The sequence below is a fragment of the Rhincodon typus genome, chromosome 5, assembly GCF_021869965.1.
Source record: "Rhincodon typus isolate 14 chromosome 5, sRhiTyp1.1, whole genome shotgun sequence".
NCBI classification, from domain to species: domain Eukaryota; kingdom Metazoa; phylum Chordata; class Chondrichthyes; order Orectolobiformes; family Rhincodontidae; genus Rhincodon; species Rhincodon typus.
The window spans coordinates 75,332,557-75,358,376 of NC_063336.1; the positions used below are offsets into that span (position 1 = coordinate 75,332,557).

Sequence of the window (25,820 nt, forward strand, 5' to 3'; positions counted from 1 at the left end):
TGCTGTGTTCATCCAGCCCTGCACCTTGTTGTCTCGGATTCTCCAGCATCTGCAGTTCCTACTATCTCTGAGAGAGAGAGTGTATCTGGTTGTCTGAGAGAGAGAAACAGAGAGAGATTGAGGTGGGGGGGAAGAGAGAGGACGTGTGTGTGCGGGGGTGAGAGAGAGAGTGTGCATGTGTGGGTGTGTGTGGGGGTGGGGGGAAGAGAGAGAGAGCATGCACGCCACTTGAGAGATAGTGTGTGTATGAGAGGGAATCCGTGAGAGAGAGAGCGATTGTGTGTGTGAGAGAGAGTGTGTGAGAGAGTGAGTGAGAGAGAGAGAGTGCGCGAGCGAGTGAGAGAGAGAGGTGTTTGAGTGAGTGAGTGAGTGATTGAGAGACTGAAGAGTGTGGCCGTCCTCAAGGGTACCAAACTTGGCTATCAGCTTCTGCTCGGTGACTCCAGGATGCAGTGCATCCCGAAGTCTGCCTTGGAGGACATTTACCCGAAGATCTGAGGACGAATGTCCTTGACCGCTGAAGTGTTCCCCCACTGGGAGGGAACATCCCTTTCTGGTGATCCATTGTCATAGCATCTGCATGGTTTTGCCAATATACCATGCCTCAGGGCATCCTTGCCTGCAGCTTATGAGATAGACAATGTTAGCCGAGTCATGTGAGTATCTGCTGTGCATGTGGTGGATGGTGTTCCCACGTGTGATGGTAGTGTCCATGTCGAAGATCTGACATGTCTTGCAGAGGTTGCCATGACAGGGTTGTATAGTGTTGTGGTCGATGTTGTTCTGAAGCCTGGGTAGTTTGCTGCAAACAATAGTCTGTTTAAGGTTTGGCTGTTGTTTGAAAGTGAGAAGTGGAGGCATGGGGAAGATCTTGGCGAGGGGCTCATCGTCATCGATAATGTGTTGAAGGCTGCAAAGAACATGGTGTAGTTTCTCCGCTCCTGGGAAGTACTGGATGATGAAGGGTAACCTTATCAAACGTATCCCATGTCTGTCTTCTGAGGAGGTCATTATGGTTTTTCGCTGTGGCACATCAGAACTGGTGATCGATGAGTTGAGCATCATTTCCTGTTCTTATGTGGGCGTCCTTCAACACCTTCAGGTGTCCGTTGTATGCCCCCTCATGCGAACAGATCCTGTGTATGTATAGGGCTTGTCTGTAGGGAATGGCTGTTTTAATATATTTAGGGTGGAAGCTAGAGAGGTGCAGCATCGTGAGGTTATCCGTAGGCTTGCGATAGAGAGAGGTATTGAAGTGTCCTTATCCTTTTGACCTTGTCCACCCCAGTCCAACACTGCCACCTCCATATCACACCTCCTTTAATGCACTGGGAGTTTAGATTGTCATACCCTGGGGATTTATCAGCTTTCAGTCCAATTCATTTTGCCATCACTATTTTTTACTCACACTAATTTCCTTTAATTCCTCCTTCCCAAAAGACATTTGGGAAGTTTTTGTGTTTTCTTCTGTGAAGGTTGAACAAAAGTAGTTGCTCAATTCCTTTGCCATTTCCTTGCTTTCTGTTATCAATTTTCCCATTTCAGACTGTAAAGGGCCTACATTTATCTTCATTCAAAGTTTTGCTTACTTAATGTAACCTATCTTTTAATGGAATTAATATTAAGTTTCAGAATTGTACTCTCAGAAAGCCCAATGATGAAATGTTTAATAACAAAATGGTTGCTGTGTCACAGAATTGGACAACAATATGATTGTTTACAGTCACAGTGATGAACACAACTTTGTCTTCAAAAGACAAGTGATTTCATAGGACCATAGAACCCCTACAGTGTGGAAACAGGCCCTTCAGCCCAACAATTCTACACTGAACCTCAGAGCATCCCACCCAGACCTGTCCCCTTGTAACTCACCTAATCTACACATCCCTGGGCACTATGGGCAATTTAGCCAATCCACCTAACATGCACATCTTTGGACTGTGGGAGGAAACCGGAGCACTCGGAGGAAACCCACGCAGACACAAGGAGAATATGCAAACTCCACACAGTCACCTGAGGCTGGAATTGAACCCAGGTCCCTGGTGCTGTGAGGCAGCAGTGTTAACCACTGAGCCACCGTGCCACCCCAAATTTGTTCAAGTACAGAGCAGACAAATTCTTAATCCACATTGTCTTCCACCTTCCTTCCAGATTTTCTTCTACTGACATTACTGGAATGATCAGATACTTATTTTTTGTTTTTGTGAGGAAGAGTTATCCTACATCTTAGCAGCCAGAATCTGTGATCCTGCTGAAACTTATCAGTGTCAACGGGTCAAATCTTACAGGAACCTGAACAATGTGTGCTGTGGTGAGAAATGAGGCAGGATCACGCAATATGTTGATGCTAGGAACAATTAAAACATAATCACACCTCAGTAATGGTGACCACAAATTTGGATCACTAATGTCCTTACCTATGACGTAAATGTGACTCCAGACCCACAGAAATGCTGCCAACACTAAAATACCCTCTAAAATGGCCCAGCAAGTCTTCGAGTTCAAGGGCACTTCGCCTAACATTCAACACTCCAAATTAAAAGGTGGGATATTGCATCAGAAGCTCAGGCTACACTTGCACTGGATGTTGAGATCAGTTTCTTTCCAGGCAGCTGTTAGTTGTCTATTAAGGGGATCACTGCTTCCTAATAATCTCATTAATGGCACATCTCAACTTATTAATATGCAGCCTTCTATCACCATCTGTTGAGAGCAAACTTGACATAACAGTTTTCGACATGGAAGTCAGAGTGGGTACCTGGTAACTTTAGCTTGCCAGCCATTCCAGAGGATCTCCATGTTGGACGCTGGGCACCAACATCACAGGGCACACTTCATGGGCACCGGCAACATGCATTCTACGTCCCCAGATATTTGCATTGACATGTACTGATTTCTAAGAACCTTCATGGTGCTTCTCTAATCCACTTATAGGTCACTTCCGTACTTCAATGCTGCACCAACAACTGTAATGCTGCAGCAAGGACACGCACCCAGCCCACAGACTGGATCAGGCTACATCTTCAAGCTCTTCACTCACTGAGATAGTGCTCACTCACAGCATTCTTGCCTTGTACTGCCTTTCTGTACTTAGCCTCCTCGGTCAGCATTACCAGACTCTCAGCGCTACCATATTATCATGCCATTTAGTGTAGCCACAAAGCCAGGAAGCTTGGCACGGTTGTCAGCAGACCTCAGTTAAGGGGTATAGCCTTCAGTCGGAGGTCCCAACACAATAAGTTAAGTGAAGTTACTGCTACCAATCCAGGGGCTTGGACATGGTGGTCAGAGTCAGGATCCTCTCTCCATAAGCAGTGAGGAGCCAAAGGTCAGGCAGCCCACCACCTACCTTGACTCTCTCTGCCCTATTATGGGTTGTTTTCCTCCTAGGATAAGAGGCAGGTATTAGGGAGAAGAAATTGGGTAGCACGGCTATTACTACTGGTGCAAGTGAGGAGGTGTCCTGAGTGAGTGAATAGGTGGGAAAGAGTCCATGCAGGATTCATGAGGTCAGGTGTTGGGCAGATGACAGCAAGTGAAAGATTTTGCAGGCAATAGCGAGAGTGGTAGAGCATGTGCCTTGGCGACAGGTGGGTACAGTAGCAGAGACTGAGTGTGAGGTAACAGATAAGATGTGGCACTAACACAGTTGGAATGGAGCAGGTCATTGAACTTCTTCCTATGCAATGCTGGGCATTCTTCCAAATGGCTGAGAGTACTTTAATCTCAATGGCAACCTTGGGCCAGGCTTACATGGTGTGGGGTTTGTCGTCTTCTGCTGATACTGGTGAACAGGATGTCCTGCCTGTGCACAACCCCGCAGCAGCACCCCCAGGTCCATGCCCAGGAAGAGGATGATGGGGCAACACATTTCCCTTCTCTGACTGGGGAAAATGTCAGCAACCATGGAGGGCAGCTCCAGACTGATGGTGCTTGTCTGTGTTTATAACAAGCTTTTAAAGGTGGCATCAATGGATGCTGGTTCATTTTGGAATACCAGGCAGTGGCAAGTTGTTCCAGATACTGCAATTGGAGCTGGGATCAGGGTAGGTTGTTAATGAGTCTGGTAAGATATGTCAAGAGAAATATCTTGCAAGCCGTTGTGGTAAGAAACCCTCCAGAAACTTGACAAAACTGACAATTACCAAAGAAGAGTAAGATCTCTATCACCTACACAAAATTGTATGACAGCAGTGAGAGAAATAATCTGCTTGTTGCCTAACAGTGTCACATAATCATTACTGTCCAGTTAGATCCCAGAACAGGCAGATTCAGGCATGGTTTAATATCTTAACTGAAAGGCAGTACCTCTAACAGTATGGCATTCTATTAGCAATGTAATCAGCCTCAATTTGCATTCAGGTTTTGGAACAGGAGTAAATCCTCTGCATTACAGGCAAGATTGATAGCACCAGACAGAAGCTGACAGTCACTACAAGTGCAGGAATATTATCTATCACTTTATCTTACAGTTAGCTTGCAATTTTGAGAGACCAGTTCTGAAATTGGATAACATTTAGAATTGAGGTCTTCTTTAGTAATTGTAGAACATTTATCTTATCATCATCTTATGGATTCTCTGTCATTTATCGGTTGAAAAGGCTGCACAGTAATAAGTTCCTTTGATAGACATGTGTTGTTTAACAGAGAAACATCACGCACAAGAGTTAACAAAAGAATATGATTTTTTTCTCTGAAAATATACACTCTGGAGGCTAGTATAGTAAACGTTATTGCTACAATTATGTGCAGGATGCGTTTCAAGTGAGTTAAGTTCTCTAAAATGTGTGCTCTGTCAAAATTAAAATGATTAAATGAGAGTTTACATTGTGAAACAATAAGCAAGTGAATAATGGCACATTAGTCAGATTTTACGAGCACCACTGAAAGCCCTGGCAAATGAGAGTGGGGATGAAAGACAGGCCACTGCAAAGTTCCTAATCTCGGAGGATTGCAGGCTGATCACTATTCGTCTGTTGCACAAAGGCTGGTATAATTACTGTACACAAGTGAAGTAGTTTGATACACTCTAGAAAGACGTCATCAGCTAGAAAATGAATGCAAATTCTTCCTAGATTTCCTGCAGAAGTGTACAAAATGCAGCAAGGTTTAAAAGAATTCTGAAGTTATTAGTCAAATAAATGTCAGTTTCTCCAACTGATTTATTTTGATTTGACTTTGGGCAATGGAGAACAAAAGAACAAAAGAGAAGTACAGCACAGGAACAAGCCCTTTGGCCCTCCAAGCTTGTGCTGATCATCATGTCCTGACTAAACTAAAAAACAAACCTTCTGCCCTTATTCGCTCCGTATCCCTCTATTCCCTCTCTATTCCCTCTCTATTCATTTAACCATCCTGATGCCTTTTAAATATCGCCAATGTGCCTGTTTCCGCCACCTCCTCCGGCAGTACATTCTCCTACCAGACTCCTACCATTCTCTGTGTGAAAAACTTTGCTTGCACATCTGCCTTAAACTTTTGCCCTCTCACCCTGAACCTGTGTCCCCTTCTAATCGAAACTTCAACTCTGGGAAAAAGCCTCTGATTATCTACCCTATCCATGTCTCTCATAATTTTGTAGACCCCTATCAGGTCTCCTCTCAGCCGGCGTCTTTTCAAAAAGAGAGCTGAAACTAACTTCGTTATTAAGCGCTGAATGTCTCGAGGGTGGTCATCACTCTTTCCTTTAACTACTGCAGTGATTGTGCTCCAACGATGGTGTTGGATACAAGACTTGGATTTGTAATTCCATCCTCAGGGGTGACTCTCAACTTTCAAGTATGGTGTATCAGGTCTAATCACTTCATTATTACAGAGCAGAGTTGGCCAAAGAGGGAGTGGGGGTAGCGAACCCAGAGTTTGGGGTGGGAGCTCTATGGAAGTATTGGCTACCATGGAACTTGATTCTTTCCAAACCCCATTTCAAAAGACTTTACTCCCCCATCCAACTATGACTCTCATACTTGTCACCAGTGGGGTCAGCACAATTTTCAGTCCTCATTTTGAGAAGGACTATTACAAAGCCCTTGTCCAGATTCATAAAAATCACATGAGGTGGGACAGCAGACTGTGGATAGAAATTAATTAGGTTCAACACATAGACAGAAAATAGGAGCAGGAGTCAGTCATTCGGTTCTTTGAACCTGCTCCCATTCAATATGATCATGGCTGATCATCCAACTCAGTACCTTGTTCCTACTTTCTTTCCATACTCTTTGATCCCTTTAACTCTAAGGACTATATCTAACTTTTTCTTGAAAACATTCAATGTTTGAGTCTCAAGCACTTTCTGTGACAGAGAATTTCACAGACTCACTGCACTCTGGTGAAGAAATATCTCCTCATCTCAGTTCTAAATGGCTTACCCCATACCCTTAGACTGTGAACTCTGATTCAGGACACCTTAGCCATGGGAACATCCTCATGCGTTTACCCTGTCTAATCCTGTTAGAATTTTATTGGTTTCTTTGAGATCACCCCTCATTCTTCTAGTCTCCAATGAATATATTCCTAACCAATAGACCACAATACCAGTGTCTCTTCAGACATCAGTCCTGCCATCCCAGGAATCAATCTGTTAAAACTTCATTGCACTCCCTCCACAGCCAGAACATCTTTCCTCATATAAGCAGACCAAAATTGCACATAAGCATTGCAGTTATGGTCTCACCAAGCCACTGTGTAATTGCAGAAAACGTCCCCACTCCTGTAGTTGAATTCTCTTACTACTAGTCTTCTTGCTGTACCCTTCAAGCTAATTGCCCATTAATATCACCACGAAGCTTATTTTAAGAAGCACTGCTACCAGTGCTAAACCTAAGTGTAGCAAGGCCAGATCAGAAACTAAAGTCAGCAGGATAATGATCCCATCTCCCCTACCGCACCAGTGCAGCTTGTTATTGGAAGTAGAGGAGAACTGAAGGGCACTGGTGTTTTAGAGTAGAACTCTTTAATTTCTCTTACAAAAAGTTGTGACTTCTAACACAATGATCAGTGGTGGTGAGTCCTCTGGTAAGGGGAATCAACGTAAAGCCTACATTTTGCTATAACTAACCATGTCTTATAATGCATACGAACAGAGTCTGCTACATGGCAAAGTATGCCGCATGGCCCCGTGAGCCTCCTCGACCATTCAGTAAGATTGTGGTTGATCTGATTACTCCAGATTCCTACCTAGCCTTGATGACCTTACAACCTCTTGCTTATCATAAATCTATCAACCTTGAACTTAAAAGTATTCAAAAATCACTTCTGCCACTTTTGAGGAAGAAAGTTCCAAAGACTTTGAGAAAGAAATTCTCATCTCTGTCCTAATTGTATGTTTCCTTATTTTCAAATACTGAACCCCGAGTCCTAGTTTCCTCAAATCTAAGAAATTTTGGAAATTTCATCAAGCATCAACTGTCCCTCCCAAGAAACATTGGGTGGAGGTCGTGGCACAGAGGTAGTGTGACTAGACTTATACTCCAACTTCCTAAGTTAATGTAACAACGACATGAGTTCACATCCCACCACATCAATTAATGAAATTTGCATTTAACGATAGAACAAAATCTGGATTTGAAAAGCTGTCTAATGGTGACAATCTAACAAATGCCATTTGGAAAAAACAATCTAATTCAGTAATATCTACTCCTCAGGAAGGAGTTACATATAGTCCTTAGAGTTAAGGGGATTGAGGAATATCGGAAGAAAGTGGAACCAGATTTTGAATTGCATGGCCATATTGAGTGCAGAGCAGACTTAAATGGCCGATTCCATTTCCTATTTTCTATGTTTTTATAACCCTGGAATGAAGTCCATCAGGACCTGAACATATCTGAGGCCACAGCTCGAACAATTTTCTCAGTACCACTTTCTGAGAAATTACTGCTCAAAGTCATACTCAAATTGAAATTGATAACATCTAACATTTCTGGATTTATAGTTTATGAACAAAGAAAATTACAGCACAGGAACAGGCACTTCGGCCCTCCAAGCCTGCACCAACATGCTGCCTGTCACAACTAAAACCCCCTACCCTTTATTCCTATCCTATTCTTGTATTTGTCAAGACGCCCTTTAAAAGTCACTATCGTATCAGCTTCCACTACCTCCTCCAGCAGTGAGTTCCAGGCACCCACCACCCTCTGTGTAAAAAATATGCCTCATACATCACCTTTAAACCTTGCCCCTCGCACCTAAAACCTATGCCCCCTAGTAACAGACTCTTCCACCCTGGGAAAAAGCTTCTGACTGTCCACTCTGTCCATGCCCTTCATAATCTTGTAGACCTCTATCAGGTCGCCCCTCAACCTCCATCGTTCCAGTAAGAACAACCCAAGTTTCTCCAACCTCTCCTCATAGCTAATGCCCTCCACACCAGGCAACATCCTGGTAAATCTTTTCTGTGCTACATCCTTCTGTTTGTGTGGTGACCAGAATTGAACACAATATTCCAAATACAGCTTAACTAAGGTTCTGTAAAGTTGCGATATTACCTGCCAATTTTTAAACTCAATGCCCTGGCTGATGAAGGAAATCATTCCGTATACCTTCTCCACCTGTGTTGCCACTTTCAGTGATCTGTGTACCTGTACACCCAGATCCCTCTGCCTATCAGTACTCTCAAGGTTTCTGCCATTTACTGTATACTTTCAATCTGGATTAGACCTTATGAAATGCATTACCTCACATCTTTCCAGATTAAACTCCATCTGCCATCTCTCTGCCCAAGTCACCAACCGATCTACATCCTGCTGTATTCTCCGATGGCCCTCATCGCTATCTGCAATTCCACCAACCTTTGTGTCATCTGCAAACTTACCAATCAAACCAGTTACATTTTCCTCCAAATCATTTATATATATTACAAATTACAAAGGTCCCAACATTGATCCCCTGAGGAACACCACTAGTCGTAGCCCTCCATTCAGAAACGCATTTTTCTACTGCTACTTTGTGTCTTCTATGATTGAGCCAGTTTTTTATCCATCTTGCAAGCTTACTTCTTGCAAGCGATTTTACCTTCATGTCAGTCTGCCATGCGGGACCTTGTCAAAGGACTCACTGAAGTCCATGTAGACCACATCCACTGCCCTACCCTCATCAATCATCTTTGTCACTTCCTCAAAAAACTCAATCAAGTTAGTGAGACGTGACCGCTCCTTCATAAGACCATGTTGCCTCACGCTAAGACGCCCACTAATTTCCAAATGGGAATAAATCCTGTCTTGAAGAATCCTCTCCAATAATTTCCCTACCACTGACGTAAATCTCACTGGCCTGCAATTAGCTGAATTATCCCTGCCACCCTTCTTAAACAAAGGAACAACACTGGCTATTCTGGCGACCTGCTCAATAGCCAGTGAGGATACGAAGTTTTCTTTCAAGGCCCCAGCAATTTCCTCCCTTGCCTCTATCGGTATTCTGCAGTATAATCCATCAGGCCCTGGGGACTTGTCTACCTTAATGCTTTTCAAGACCCCCAATACTTCCTCCCTTTTATTCTCAACATGACGCAAATTATCTACACACCCTTTCCCAGACTCATCATCTACCAAGTCCTTCTCTATGGTGAATAGTGACACAAAGCACTCATTTGATGCCTCACCCATTTCCTCTGGCTCCACACATAAATTCTCTTCCCTGTCCTTGAGTGGGCCAAGCCTCTCCCTGGCTACCCTCTTGCTCTTTATATATGAATAAAAAGCCTTGGGATTTTCCTTAATCTTGTTGGCCAATGACTTTTCTTGACCCCTTTTAGCCCTCCTGACTCCTTGCTTAAGTTTCTTTCGACTTTCCTTGTATTCCACTCTTGCTTCATGTGTTCCCAGCCTCCAAGCCTTGACAAATGCTTCGTTTTGCTTTTTGGTTGCAGCATTATGCATTGGCTTTAATATTAGGTTGGTAATCATCTATGTCATTGTCAAAATTAGGAGCAGGCTGCACAACCTATTGATCTATAAGATCATGGTTGATCTTTCCTCTCAATTCCACTTTCCATCATCTCTCCATATTCATTGTCAATCTCCAGATTTCCCCAAAGTACCTTACAGCCAACTAAGTACATTTCAAAATGTGGTCATTGTTGTAATATGAGAAATAGGGCAATCAATTTGCATAGAGTAAGGTTCCATAAACCATTACGAGATTATCAGCCAATAATATCTTAGTGATAATAATTGAGTGTTAAATATTGGTCAGGGGTGAACTCTCCAGCTCTTCTGTGAAAGACTTCTGCAGGTTCTTCTCCAGGCCTTCAGTTTATCAGCTCATTTGAAAGGCAACACACCCAAATGTGTAGCACTCTCTCAGTACGGCTAGATAAGTGTCAGCCTGGATTTTGTGCTCAGATCACTGGTGTGGGACTTGACCCCACAATCTTTTGACTAAGACTAGAGAGCCCCTCATGAAGCCATGGTCTAGATTCAAAATATGAATTCATAAGCAAGTTGCAGGGGAAGAATTACATTACAAAACACTTACATCTCTCCCAGGTAACCCTTGTGGTCCAGTTTCTCCAAGATCACCTTTTTCACCCTGATGAACAAGAAGCAAGAATCATAATTAATTTAATGATTAAAAGCATGTGAACAGTACATGAGCCAGTGCATATCTGACACATTAGCCAATCAACTTAACGTGAATGAATTGTTTGGATTTATTTGTCACTTCACCCTCTAATGTCATATGCCACCACTGCAATTGGGAACCATGTAGCTCTACATCTAAACGTAGGGACCAGACACACAGCATTGAGGCCAATGTTATCCTCATCAAATGCCCTAATACTTTGTAGCATCTTAATAAACAATAATGGGAACCTGAGCTGTTTTCATTCATCTCCCATTCGATAATTTGATTCTACACTTCTCCATTTGATTAAAAATACTTCATTTTATTTAAAGAGAAGGGGATCTGTTAATTATGTATTAATTGGGTCCAAGTGCTGGATATTAACTGGTGATTCACTTGTGCCTCTGAGAAAGGATTGGACTGACACTGTGGTTGTTGGATGAACAGATGCATGTTTGTAATAAGTATCTACAAATAAATGCTTATGTAAGTGTGTAAAGTGTATAAAGTTTGGCTTTAGCTCCACCTCTCAGAACCTAGCTGTCTGAATTATAACAGACATCTCCTATACTTTTCAGTAAGAAAGAATGCCCATTACATAATCACGGATAAAGAAGGAAAAGCTTTACAAAAATTTTAACACTATCAAAATGTATCAGACTTGTTGCAATCAAGCAATTATAAAGCAACAAATATTTCCTGAAGTTAAATTGTGACGCTTAATTTGATGTGAATGATTTCTTTCAAAATTAAGTAAAACACAGACATATTGCTTTACAAATACCATCATAAAGGAAAAGATATCTGTTCTTACTGCATTTCAATGGAGCCAAAGATAATTAAAAAGGCAGAGTAAATGAAACAAAGTGCTCATGAAGTATAAGTGAATGATTTTTTAAATTCAAATAAAGAATAATGAGTCAAACAATCACCCTTGTTTCAAGAAAGTGATTTTGAATAATTCAGCTTTTTACAACAATTCACACAGTACATTATTAAGGGAACTAACAATGCTTTTCAATATACAAACATTATCTAGGAATGAAATGTGTTTGTTTTATCAATATAATCACACTGTCACTGGTGGACAGGCACTCAACAGGGAATGAGTTTAATGTTTCATTTGTTAATTAAGTGCTTACATAAATGACTAGGCAGCATGTTAATAAAAATAAACTACTGGAGATCTGTATTGAAAACAGCAGAAACTGGAAAAACTCAGTATGCCTGGTAGCGTCTATGGAGAGAGAAGTAATTCACTCACATTTTGCCAATGTTTTATACATTATTTGCTTTATTTTCCAGATAGAAACCAGAGACATCTTTTGAACCTATGGCAGGTATGTACAAACTGGTGTGTTCAAAGATAAATGTTGCAAGTGGAGTCAATTCCCAGTGCATCACAGGATTGTACCTCCTCCCCCTCCCTATCATACTGAAAGCAGCATTCCACTGTAAACCTAATTCTAGATGCTTGGTAACAATCAACAAACCATAGAATCCACTCTGAAAGCACTGGTCATGCCACTGAATTTTGTACTATATCAATATACTATGCAGTGCGTCCCCAAATCATTACAAAACAGCTCCAAACAATCCTTATAGTTGAGTCAATCTTGACCTTCACAACTGTGAACTGACTGGCCGCCTGTGTTTCTATATCTATGTTCATTGGTGGAAGGGAGGGTCAAGACTGCAATGACAGTGATCAGAGATTCGCAACTACAACGGGTATGTCAATCACCAAAATGTATTCATTTCTCTCTTTGGTAAGACTTGCATTTGAATGAACTTTCATCTCACGCCCTGTTTTGAAGTGTTTAAGGAATTTGCAGGTGAGTTTCGGAGACATGCAGTGCTATAACTATAACCTCAGCAGTCTTGTGAGAAAGTTGCCAGAAAGTTGAAATTAGAGCAGCTCTAAACAGAGATGTCCACTGTGATATCCTCACGTCTAACTAAACACTGTTTGAAGGGACATCTTGGGGAGCTGGTCGGAGTTTACTTGAACAGAAAAATCCATCCTTAAACAGTAAAAATACAGGTTGCTTTAAAAACTTGATATTTAAATATAATTTTCTACATTTCATCTGCCAAATCCTTTTTATGGCAAAATAATTAATAACTACAGAATTAGAATCCCCTAACTTTCTGGGACATGGAATGGAGGTTACTGAGAAATCCTTTAAAAATACATATTTTGTATTTGTTTACATCTGTCACTTTGACAAGACAAATGTGGACAGAAAGTGAATCTCTTTTAACACTTCCTTTATTTAAGCTAGATTATCTGTCAAATCCAATACTGTACTAAACAATCCAAATTGAAATGCTCTAACATATACAATATTGTACTTACTGCTCCTTCCGAGTTTGATGAACAAGGTGTTTATCATTCAGGTACCCTACAGCATGCAAACTTTAAAAATGAGCCATTCACTTTACAATGCAGCACAATCACAATTCCTTTTCTCCCAGTCTATGCCAAGTAAATCATGTTGAACTTGAAGAACTTTTCCATTTGAACTAGTTTTAAGACATGCCCTGGCCCCCTGTACTTCTGAGCTCTCCCAATGATTTTTCTTTGTCAATGATTAATTATTTAGAGGTGAAAACTCCTGTCTGTGGATGTATTCATTTCAAAGGCAGGTTTTTAGGAATGGAAAAAACATGGGAGCAGGAATACACCATTCATCCACTCGAGCCTGCACCATCATTCTAGGTCATGGCTGATTATCTACCTCAATGGAATTTTTCTGCTCTATCCCCATATGCCTTGATGTCATTACTGACAAGAACTCTTAGCAATCTCTATTTTAGGCTTAATTAATCTCTGAGCTTGCACAGCCTTCCGGGGTACAGAATTCCAGAGAGTCACCACAGTCTTAGTGAAGAAATTCTTTTTCATTTCATTCTTAAAAGGTCTGTCCTTTATCCTGAGATTACGAACCCTGGTTGGCGATCCCACAGCCTGGGGAAACACGATTTTTGCACCTAATCTGTCTGCCTGTCTTTTTAAGAATTTTGTGTATTATTATCAGATCACCTTTCATTCTTCGAAACTCTGCAGAAAACACGCCCAGTCCCCTCAATGTTTCATCATAGAACATTCCTACCATTCTAGGAATCGGTCTGGTGAACCTCCACTGGATTCTCTCTATAACAAACGTATGCTTCCTCAGGCAAGGAGGGCAGACTACACTCAATATTTCAGAATTAGTTTTGCTAATGCGCAATGCAAATGCAGCCAGACTTGGTTGCTTCAGCTCTTAAATCCTCTTGTGACAATGACCAACATACCGCTTAGCTTCCAAACTACTTGCTGCTCCTGGATACTAGCTTTCAGTGGTTCTTGAACAAAGAACCCTAGATCTCTTTGGAACTCAACACTTTCTAATCTCTCACAATGGCTGATGCAAATAACTTTAGCGGTAATTAAGCAGGTACAGTAACAAATTATCTAGGAGTTTCTGATGCTTAGTGGTGAGCATAGAATAGAATCTATAGAATCCCTACAGTGGGGAAACATGCCATTCGGCCCAACAGGTCTACACCGATCCTCCAAAGATCCTCCATCCCTATAACCCTGCATTTGCCATGGCTAAAGCCACAAATGTGCAAATGATTATTAGTTTCGTTTCACTCAAACTTTCATGAAAGGCAGTGTTCCCCAGGGTTCAAATAGCCTGATAACTCTTACTGAAATCAATTTGTCTCCAGGTGACATCAGTTCAGTCTTCCATTATAAATCAGATGAGTGCCAAGGAACGGCGGTACATCCACATGTGCCTCCATATCCCTGAATACTATGGATAATTTAGCATGGCCAATTCACCTAATTTGCACATCTTTGGACTGCGGGAAGCAACTGAAGCACCCAGTGGAAACCCACGCAGACAAGGGGAGAATGTGCAAACTCCACGTAGACAGTCGTTTGAGGCTGAAATTGAACCTGGGTCCCTGGCACTGTGAGGCAACAGTGCTAACCACTGAGCCACCATGCCAAGCACTCTACCTCGGAGATAGAGCTCTAGATTTGAATCCCATACCAGGACCTACTGGCCTTTTGTAACATAACTAAACAGATTGTTTATCAGCTTGTCAATGCTTCTAATACACCTGATGTCAGGTGGTGAGTGTCAGCCATTCTGCAGAAGGCAGGGTCAAAGTACTGTAGTACTGTGACCACAAGTATGGATGTCCATGGGCCAATCCTTGTAAACAAGGATAGGAGAAAAAGAAGACAGAGCATCACATTGATGGAGAAATGTACAGCCCATAATAATGACAAATCCCTTCTTGTTTTTCTATACAGGGCCAATACTATGGTTTTGTATGTTTGACAGGGAGCTCAGGCCTGGAATTTAGGACCACAATGCTGTGACTTCATCTCTGACTCCTGTGAGGTTGGATCTGACTGCAAGCATAGGTCTATGCAATTGCCTCTTCTTTGTGGACTCTTAATATCAAACTGGAGAAGGCAGAGGCTTCCTGTATTAGAGAGACTGCACAGCAACAAATGGAACTACAGCGGCTGAAGCATTTATGTATTTAACTTGCCTGTATCTTCTCATTTAGCTTTGCCGCTGTTCCTTGGCACTCATCCGATTTATAATGGAAGACTGAACTGATGTCACCTGGTGTCAAATTGGTTTCAGTAAGAGTTATCAGGCTATTTGAACACTGGGGAACACTGCCTTTCATGAAAGTTTGAGTGAAACGAAACTAATAATCATTTGCACATTTGCACCGCCAATTGTCCTCTTTTTAACCTACAAGATGCCGTGGCCACAATAAACCTTTTGGTATTGTTAAGATAATACAGAATATTGACAGTCTCCCGAAGTCATTAATGGTATTTTGACACATTCCATTGTGAGATACATTGTACCAAAAGGTTATATGTAGAACATAGAACAGTACAGCACATGAACAGGCCCATCAGCTCACCATGTCTGTGTCGACCATGATACTATTCTAAACTAATTCCATTTGCTTGCATATGCTCCGTTTTGTCTATTCCCAACTTGTTCATGTGTCCGTCTGAATGCCTCAAACTTTGCAATTGTATTTGCTTCAACCATCTCTGCTGGCAACATGTTTCAGGCACCTACAATCCTCTGTGAAAAAGACTTTGCTTGCACATCTCCTTTACACTTTTCCCCTCTCACCTTAAACCTCTGAGCCCTAGTATTTGACCTTTCCATTCTGGAAAAGTGATTCCAATTATCCACCCTATCCATGCACTTATAATTTTATATACTTCAATCAGGTCACCCCTCAGCCTTGAAGCTTCTGTGAAAACAATCTAAGTTTGTGCAACCTCTCCTTATAGCAAATACATTCCAATCCAGGCAACATCCTGGTAAATCTCTTCTGCACTCTCTCCAAAGCCTCCACATATTTCAATCGTGTGGAGACCAGAATTGCACACAGTACTCCAAATGTGGCTTGACCACTGTTTGTTAAGGAGCAGACCAGAACCCCTCAAAATATTTTGAGGTAGCCTAGACTCTAACTACTACTTATTTTAAAGGCAAATGTGGAATTCCATGTTCCAGATGCAATGTGACTTGTCAAACTACTCGACATTAAGCAAAAACGCAATTTATTTGAACACTATAGTTAAAATAAAAACAAAAGAAAGAAGAACTTAGAATAACTTGAACATCTATGAAAACTTAACTAAATAATAGATACAGTAACTATTACATATTAACTGTCCCAATATAGTAACATCCCATAAACACACCGCTTGGTAAAAAAGACAAATTCAGACACAATTCACATGCAGTTCTCCAATCCAGGAGGGAGAAAAATCAAAAGAAAATTCAGATACAGTAGCAGCCAAAAGATGTTTACTGGAGCTTCCAACTCTGTTGACATCCCAATAGCTTTTGATTCTACTGAGAAGCCAAAACCCATAAATCCTGATCTGTGAAAGCTGGCCACACCCATTCAGGTTGTTTAAAAAAAACCCAAACCTCCCAAGCTATTTACTCCAGTGGTGGTGGTAGACTGCTCGGTACCTCTGCGTTACAACCTCCCTTCAAAAAAAGGCCAGGACAAAATAACTTCTTAAAGTCACAGCATCATCACAAGATTTTGGACTGCAGGGCCCAGCCCCACATAGCTTACTCTTTCATATACTCAGGAGAGATCACAATTATGTTTTACCGTGTACCTATGCTTTCAATGGGAGAGAGGGAGTCACAAGAGAAGAAATACGTCAACAAGGTACTGCTGAAATTCTTTGCTAACAGTTGAATAGTCACAATATTGAAGTGGACCTCCAGCTTCTTTCTGTAATGTGACATAGAAAGGGTGCTCTCTGCAGTATCCGATGTGTCAGCAACACCACTCAAATCCTAATCACAATGACATCATGGGTGATGCTATCAAATCATAATAAAATGAAGGGCATGGATTATGGATTCCTCATGTTATATTTATTGCCTTTACATTATTCTTTAACCTCTTTTAAATGAGTAGCTTCTTTTTAGTCTTTGAAAATATGATCAATGCTCCTGAGGGAATGCAAGGATTACTGCGATTTATATACATTGCAAGTAATTTTAATTAATCTTGTTTCACAGAGACAGGTGTTCAGCCTTCATGAGCTGGAGTGAATTTTTGAGATGGGGTCATGGCAGGGCATGTTAAGCTTTAATCTACCCCATTGGCTCTGTCATGGCCCTAGTCCATTTCCCTGGGTCCCAGCTCATTACAAATGCATAGCTCGTTCACAATAGATTCCCACCAAAGAGGCATTCTAGCAGATTTATTCAGACTTAGTTCCTCTGCTCCCATGTGGGACAAACAGTAGGAAGACTTTGCCACCCATCCTGATCCATTCAGCTCAGATGCCCTTGAAGATCCTCCTTAAATGATTCTTTGAATGGTGCACAGTCTGGTGGGTCTGCATCCAGGAAGCAAAATGTATGTTTCATCCAAATCTCTGTCATGATGTCGAATAGCTGCTCTGACCAGATTGCACAACACTTCGTAAACCCGAAAGATGCGGGCACAGTCCTCAATGAATACATTAGTCTTCAGAATAGAAAAGGATGACGAAAGTATAGAAATTAGGATATAGGACTGTCCAATGTCAGAAGCAATTAATATAAACAGAGACGAGGTACTAGTGGGTTCAGCAGCCTTAAAAGTAGATAAGTTTACAGACGCAGATGAGATATATCCCAAGCTATTGAGGAAGGCAAAGAGTAAGATATCTGGGGCCCTGGCAGTAATTTTAAAATTCTCTCAGAGAACTGGAAGACTTCTGGCATTGTTCCATATTAGGAAAGGGAGAGAGGAATAAACTTAGGAAATTACTTAGCACTTGTAGTTACAGTATTTACATGACCAGTCCAGTTCAATCTCTGGTCAATGGTAACCCCTAGGATGTCCATAGTATGCAAATCAGTGACATTAATGCTTTTGAATGTCAAGAGCCAATGGTTAGATTCTCTGTTATTGGAGATGGTCATTGCCTGGCATTTGTATGGCGCAAATGTTAATTGCCACCTGTCAGTTCAAAACTGGATATTGTCCAGGTGTTGTTGCATTTGGGCATGAACTGCTTCAGTATCTGGGAAATCATTAATGATGCTGAACATTGCACAATCATCAGCAAACATTCCCACTTCTGATCTTGTGATGGCAGAATGGTCATTGATGAAGCAGTTGAAGATGGTTGGGCTGAGGAACACCTGCAGAGATGTCCTACAGCTGAGATGACTAATCTCCACAACCACAGCCATCTTCCACTGTGGCATGTATAATTCCAGCCTGTATAGAGTTTTCCCTCGATTCCCAATAATTCCAATTTTGTGAGAGCTCTTTGATGCCACACTCAGTCAAATGCAGCCTTGATGTCAAGGGCAGTCACTTTCACTTCACCTCTGGAATTCAGCTCTTTTGACCACGTTTGAACTAAGGCTGTAATAAGGTCCATAACACCACAAGAAATAGTAACAGGTGTAGTCCATTCAGCCACTCAAGCCTGCTCTTCCACTCAATAAGATCATGACTGATCTGAAACTCCTCTTATCCACTTTCCTTCCCTTTCCCATAATCCGTAATTTCCCTACTGATGAAAAACCTATCATTCTCAGCTATAAAATACTTAAGGACTTTGTCCCACAGCTCTCTGAGGCAAGGAGTTCCAAAGTCTCACAATTCTCTAAGCGAAGAAGTTCCTTCTCATCTCAGCCTTAAATTGGCAACCCTTAACTCTGAGACTATGTCCTCTGGTCCTAGACTCTCCAATGAGAATAAGCCCCTCTCAGCATTTATCTTGTCAAGCGCCTTATAAATTGTACATTTTCAATGAGATCACCTCTCATTCTTCTAAATTCCAACGAGTGGAATCCTAACCTGTTTAACTTTTGCTCATAAGACAATCCCTCCATACAAGGTTCATCCTTTTGAACCTTCTGCGAAGTGCCTCCAATGAAATAATATCTTTTCTTAAATGAGGAGACCAAAATTACTTATAGTATTCCAGATGTGGTCTCATCAGTATCTTGTACAGTTGCCCCACCTTAAGCCTTCCATACTCTTATACTCCAACCTCCTTGAAACAAGGGCCAACATCCCATGAGCTTTCCGATTACCTGCTGTACCTGTGTATTAGCTTTCTGTATTTTGTGCACAAGTACCTCAAGTCACTTTGTTATTGTAGCTTTCTGCTATTTTGTTCTCCCTTCCAAACTAAACAACTTCATATTTTTCAACTTTTTAAAAACATTTTCATTTCATTTGCCAAATTTTAGCCCACTTACTGAACATATCAATATCTCTCTGTAAACTATTCGCATTCCTCCTGAAACCTGCCTTTCCATCCAGTTTGGTGTCATCTGCAAATCTGGCCACATACTGTATACAGTTGCGGTTCTAGCATTGATGCTTATGGAAGCCAACTGGTCACAGATTGTTAGCCTGAGGTCAGGAGCTGATTGACCCTGCCAGAACCCCAAGCTGATCCTGAGTGAACTTGTTATTGCTGAGTTAATGCATTTCCACAAAATAATTTAAAAATTAGGAATAGGCAGGAATGGAGATGTAAACACATAGGAACAGAGCTTCAACCCTTTGAAACTATTCCATCATTTACTGAGATCATGGTTTATCTGCAACCTAAGTCTATATACCAAGCTAACTCTACATCCCTCAATATTCTTGGATGGTATAAAGCTACTGATCTCAGATTTAAAATTATTCGCTAAGTTTACACCTGCTTTCTGTAGGTGAGAATTCCACTGTCCTGTGTGTAAAAGTGCTGCTAAATAATCTGGCTTTTACTTTTTAGGTTATGTTTCAATTCCCTTGAAGTATTTATTTTTCATTACTCTTATCAACTCTTCTAAAAGCCTATAACCATCAACCAAATCACACCTTAACCTCCTATATTCCAGACAATATAAACCAATCTATGTAATCAATGCTTCAAATCTAATTCCATGAGTCCTGATAACATTCTGGTGAATCTGCACACATCCTGTCAGAGGCCACTCTATCTGGAATAAAGTTCAGTGTCCAGAATTGTAGGCAGTCCTCCAGATGAGGTCTTAAAAGAGGTGTGTATAACAGCAGCAAAGCATTCTCTCCTTTCTATGCTAACTCTGCAGTTATCAAGCCAAATATTCCATATGAGATAGCAATAACTCCAGATGCTGGAGTCAGAGATATCATAATGTGGAGCTGGAGGAACACAGCAAGCCAGGCAGCATCAGGGGAGTTCATGCTATCTCTGAGTGAGTTATAACCCCACTGTGAAGCAGCTTTAAGGATGCCCACCTTGAAGAAGTTGTCCTCCTCCCTCCGGAAAGACCTCAATGGATCTCTCACCCATTGCAACTCTCTGGTAATTCCTCTGATGCTGCCTCGTGTTCCTCCAGCTCCACACAATATTCCACATGCTTTCTTTTTACCTGACAACTACATTTTAGGACTCCCTGTACGGGGATTCCAATTCTATTTGAATCTTTGTAGTTCCTAAAATTATACCTTTTTTGTTGTACTTGAAGTACTGTTTATCCAAAATGGATTACTTCACCATTATCTATTTTGGAATCAGTATTTACCCCTTTATTTAATCCATCAAAGTCTTGGTGATTTTAGGCTCCTTTTCTTCGTGACATTAGCAAATTGGGATAAATAGCCATTTTATTGTATATATCTGTTACTTATGAAGAGGCGAGCAGACTTTTGTGAAATATCTCTGATATATTTCCTACAACTAGAGTGCAGACTCCATATCCTTAATTGTAATGCTGGTCAGTTTTATGCTTTGGCAATAATTAAAACTTACCTATTTGCTTCCTTATCTGCTTGCCTGAGCCAATTGAAAAGAACCCTTAACACGACACACCACATTCGTCAGTCATAGAAACATAGTAACAGAGAAGAAAGGAGCAGGAATTGGCCATTCAACCCCTTGAGCCTACTTCGCCATTCAATATGATCATGGCTGATTATGGAGATCAAGAACCTAATTCCACTCTTACCCCATTTCCCTTGATCCTTTTAGCCACAAGAGCTGTTCTATTTCCTTTTGAAAACACACAATATTTTGGGCTCAACCACTTGCTGTGATAGTAAATTCTGCAGACTTATCGCTCTGTGGATGAAGAAATTTCTCCTCATCTCAGTCCTAAAAGACTCACCCGTCCATATCCCTCTGCAAACTTTTTCTATCATCCTTACCACCGGCCCTCACCTATTTTTGTGTCATCACTATCATACGTTTACTTTTCTCATTCAAGTGATTGATATATATTGTAAATTATTTTGGTCTCATCATTCATTCGTTTGGCACTCCACTAAGCACAGGTTGCCATTTGAAAATCCATTCAACCCATCCCCACACCACAATCCCAAATATCTGTCTTCTATTTGTCAGACAGTTCTCTGTCCATGCTAATATACTACTTCCAATGCCATGCACACTTATCTTATTAAGTAACCTAATGTGTGATACCTTATTAAATGCCTTCTAAAGATCCAAACATATTACTATACATAATCCTTGCTTCCCATTTATAGATCCTGCTTTTTATCTTCTCAAAGAATTCTAATATATTTTTCAGGCATGATCTCCTGTTCATGAAGCCATGCGGACTCTGTTTGATCATATTATATATTTCTAAATGTTCTATTATTATATCCTTTATAACAGACTCTAACATTTTCCCATTAACAACTGTTAAGTTACTGGTCTTTAGGTACCTTTTTTTGTCTCCTAAAATAAAGATGTCACGTTTGGCAGTTTTCTGATCTTCGGGGACTTTTCCATAAGGGTTCTTTGGAAGATTGCTGCCAGTCTGTCAATTATCTCTGTATCCTAGAATGCATCCCACCAGAATAACAGGACTTTATTAGTCTTTAGCTACATTAGTTTCCCTCACACTTTTTCTCTTGTGATAAGGACTGTATTTATTTCTTCTCCTCCTACTGTCCCTTGAATGCTATTAGTGTCTTCTGCAGTGAAGTCTGATGCAAAGTATTTATTCAACTCCTTTGCCATTTCTGGTTTCCTTATTACTATCTCCCCAGCTTTGGTCTCTAAGGAGCCTATGTTCATTTTGGCCTTTCTGTTTATTTATATACAAGTCCTGCTCTACGTTGTGATATTACTTGCAAGTTTACACTGAAAGTTTGTTTTCTTCCTGTATTTTTATATTGGTTGTCTTTTGTTGGTTATAGGAGGTTAAGGTGTGATTTGGTTGATGGTTATAGGATTTTCTATATTTTTGTACTCTGTCTCTTCCTGTCCCATTCTAGGTATAATTATTCACATTGCTGCCCTATAATTCTACCACATCCTCTCACTTTGTAAATCTACATTTCTCCTCTTCCAAATCATTCACACTTCTAAATAATTTAAAGCCCTCTCTACAACCCTGGGTATTTGATTTCAGAGAACAATGGTCCAAGAATGGTTCAAGTGAAACCCATCCCACTGCAACATCTCTTTTCTACCCCAGTACTAGTGCCATTGAACTCCTTGACATTACCCTATGACAATTTGCCTATGACTGAGGTAATATTCCAGAGGTTATTATCTTGGAGGATCTGTTTCATTTAATTTAACTCCTACTCGTTCACAGGCTTTCAGCATAACCTCCTTTCCAGTTTTACTAATGTCATTGGTACCAACGTGAATGATGCCTTAAAATCTACCCACTCTTACACTGTTACCTCTGGAGTTTCCCAGTATTTATTCTTGACCTCCACTTATTTCCCAGCCAACTGCTGTTCCCCTCAGTGACATTAGTCAAAAACACGATATCAGTTCCTATGTGTACACAATGCTGACATATACCTCTACCTTAGTGTCTCTCTTGACCCCAAGACTATCTTCAAATAGCTTACCTGATGCCGAGTGCTGGATGAATAGAAATTTCTTCTGACTAAACATTGGGAAGACTGAAGCTATTTCCTTTGGTGCTGTCATAAACTCTGTTCCCCAGCAGACATGTCCCTCACTCTCTCAGATCAGCCGTGGTCTCATTGAATGGTAGAGTGGACTCGATGGACTGAATGGTCGACTTCTGCTCCTACACCTTATGGTTTTATGGACACCCGTAGTCTCTGCCCTCAACATCTTTTCCCAATGAGAGTAAAGTTACGGTTTCCAAAATGTTTAAGATAGACTTTCATGATTCTATATAAACTCCAATGTTTGATAAGTGTGGGAGTTTGTTCTACTTAGCCAAAAAGAAAGGTGGTATATATGGGTTTTAAGAAACTGAAGACAGACAGATCCCTCGAAGACTGTAAGGAAACCGTAAAGAACTTAAACAAGGAGTTAAGCAGGCTAAAAGTGGCCATGGCGTGTCCTTGGCAAACAGGATGACAGAAAATCCCAAGGAATCATCTACTTGGCCCTTCAACCTGCTCCACCATTTAATATGATCGTGATTGACCATCCACCATAGTCCCTCGTTCCTGTTTTTGACCCATACCCTTTGATCCATTCAGTCTTAAACTTTTTCTAACTTCTGCTTGAAAACATTCAATGTTTTGGCCTCAACTGCTTTCTGTGGTAGAGAAATCACCCTCTCTCCTACTGGCCTTGATACGCATATTCTATTAAAGTTTATTTTTAAAGCACTGTCCTCTGGGATCATTGTGTTCCTCTAATTTGTCTTCTTGAGAAAACCTGGGTTTAATCATTCCATCACTGGTCGTTGTGCCTCAGGCTTTGGGATTCCCTTCCTACACCTCTCCACTTCTCTACCTTAATTCCTTCCTTTCAAAAAAATCCTTAAAAGCTATCTCTTCAACCAAGTTTTTGCTCATCTGTCCGTTAATGGCTCAATATCAAATTTAATTTAAAAATGTTCATGTGAAGCTATACACAAGTTCCATCCTACCAACCAACTTATTCATCAGTTTAATGTCTGGAACAATATGCAGTGATGCATTAGTGCCCTCAGATGAGAAACAGGGAACAATACAACGAGTATTGAAAGTGCAATGGTCCAACAGTAGAAAGCAGAGGATAATGTTGAACAGAGAAAGCTCCGTCAATGATGACAAATGAAGTAATACCAAGACAAGTTCTGTCACCTTTCTTTGCCCTATAGTTTTTATTTAGTTATTTAGTCTTTGTTGTGATATGGTTTCCATGGTGCATTCTCCACTTGTGTATGAATCACATCAGAGAAATAGCTACCTATACAAAATGGATCTGTTATTCCCATGGCATTGAAGAGCATTCAATGCACCACATCATTTCCCCAAAAGCAGAATTTTAAGCATGAATCAATTTAAGTTATTGCATTTACAAACGATTTATATAAGTCATACTGTTGAAGTAGGTGGAATGACATTCAGCTATAGTATAGCATTAACACACACATGGAATTGCAAAATTAATTCAAAACATTTTTAAAAGAACAGAAAGAAATTAAAAATCTAAAGATGATGCCCAGTGCGAGAGTCTAGGATGAGCAGGCATAATCTCAGAACAAGAGGTTGTACATTTAAAACAGATGAGAAGGTATTTCTTCTTGCAGAGGGTTGTGAATGTGAAAAATTCTTTACCACAGAGGGCTGATGAGGTTGGGTTGTTAAGTACATTCAAGGTTGACATAGACAGATTTTTGAGCAGTAAGTGAATCAATAGTTATGGGAAAATGGCAGGAAAGTGGCCTTGAAAATGATCAGATCAGCCGAGGTCTCATTGAATGGCAGAACAGACTTGGCGGACTATATGGTCGACTTCTGCTCCTACACCTTATGGTCTTATGGACACCCACAGTCTCTGCCCTTAGCAACTTTTCCCAATGAGAGTAAAGTTACGGTCTCCAAAATGTTTAAGATAGACTTTCATGATTCTATACAATCTCCAACATTTGATAAGTGTGGAAGTTTGTTCTACTTCGCCAAAAAGAAAGGTGGTATATATAGGTTTTAAGAAACTGAAGACAGACAGATCCCTCAGAGAACATAAGGAAACCGTAAAGAACTTAATTTGGGAGTTAAGCAGGCTAAAAGTGGCCATGGAGTGTCCTTGGCAAACAGGATGACAGAAAATCCCAAGGTGTTTTATACATATATAAGGAGCAAGAGGTAGGTTTACTCGAGGAAGAAAATTTATGCACAGAGCCAGAGGACGTTGGTGAGGTCTTTAACAAATACTTTACATTGGTATTTTAAAAAGTGAAGGAAGTGGTGAATGGTTAGTGCAGAGAGGGGCATGGTAATATTCTAGGGCAAGTCAATATATAAAAGGTGGTGGTGTGTGTTTTGAAAAGCATTATCGTAGACAGGTCCCCCGGACTTGATGGGATCTATCCCAGAATGCTGAGGGAGGTAGGCGAGGGAATTGCTGGGGCCTTGTACAAAATCTTTGGTCTCCTTAGTCACAACATTGTTCTTTTGTTGAAGAAGGGCAACAGGGATAATCTGGAAAATTTCAGGCCAGTGAGCCTAATGTCAGTGGTAGGGAAGTTACTGGAGAAGATTCTTAGGGAAAGGATTTACATATATTTGAAAGAATATGGACTAACTAACAATAGTCAGAATGGCTTTGTGCCGTGGAGGTAGTGTCGAGCAAACTTGATTGTGTTTTTTGACAAAGTGACAAAGATGTTTGATAAGCACAGGCTATTTGGTACAAAACTGGCTTTGTCTTTGCAAACAGAGGATAGCGGTGGAGCATTTTTCTGACTGGAGATTTGTGACCAATGGTGCTCTGCAAGGATTAGTGCTGGGACCCCTGTTCTTTGTGATAAATGTCAATGATTTGA

At 40.8% G+C, this 25,820-nt stretch overlaps 1 protein-coding gene across 1 annotated transcript in view; it reads right to left on the minus strand.

The window, feature by feature from the left end:
- Positions 1–25,820, minus strand: part of LOC109936192 (collagen alpha-1(XIX) chain-like) — a 334,226-nt gene that overhangs the window by 202,261 nt on the left and 106,145 nt on the right. The window contains exon 11 of the mRNA XM_048597074.1: positions 10,468–10,521. Within this exon, the coding sequence (XP_048453031.1) occupies positions 10,468–10,521 (54 nt within the window). The remainder of the gene's footprint in view (positions 1–10,467; positions 10,522–25,820) is intronic.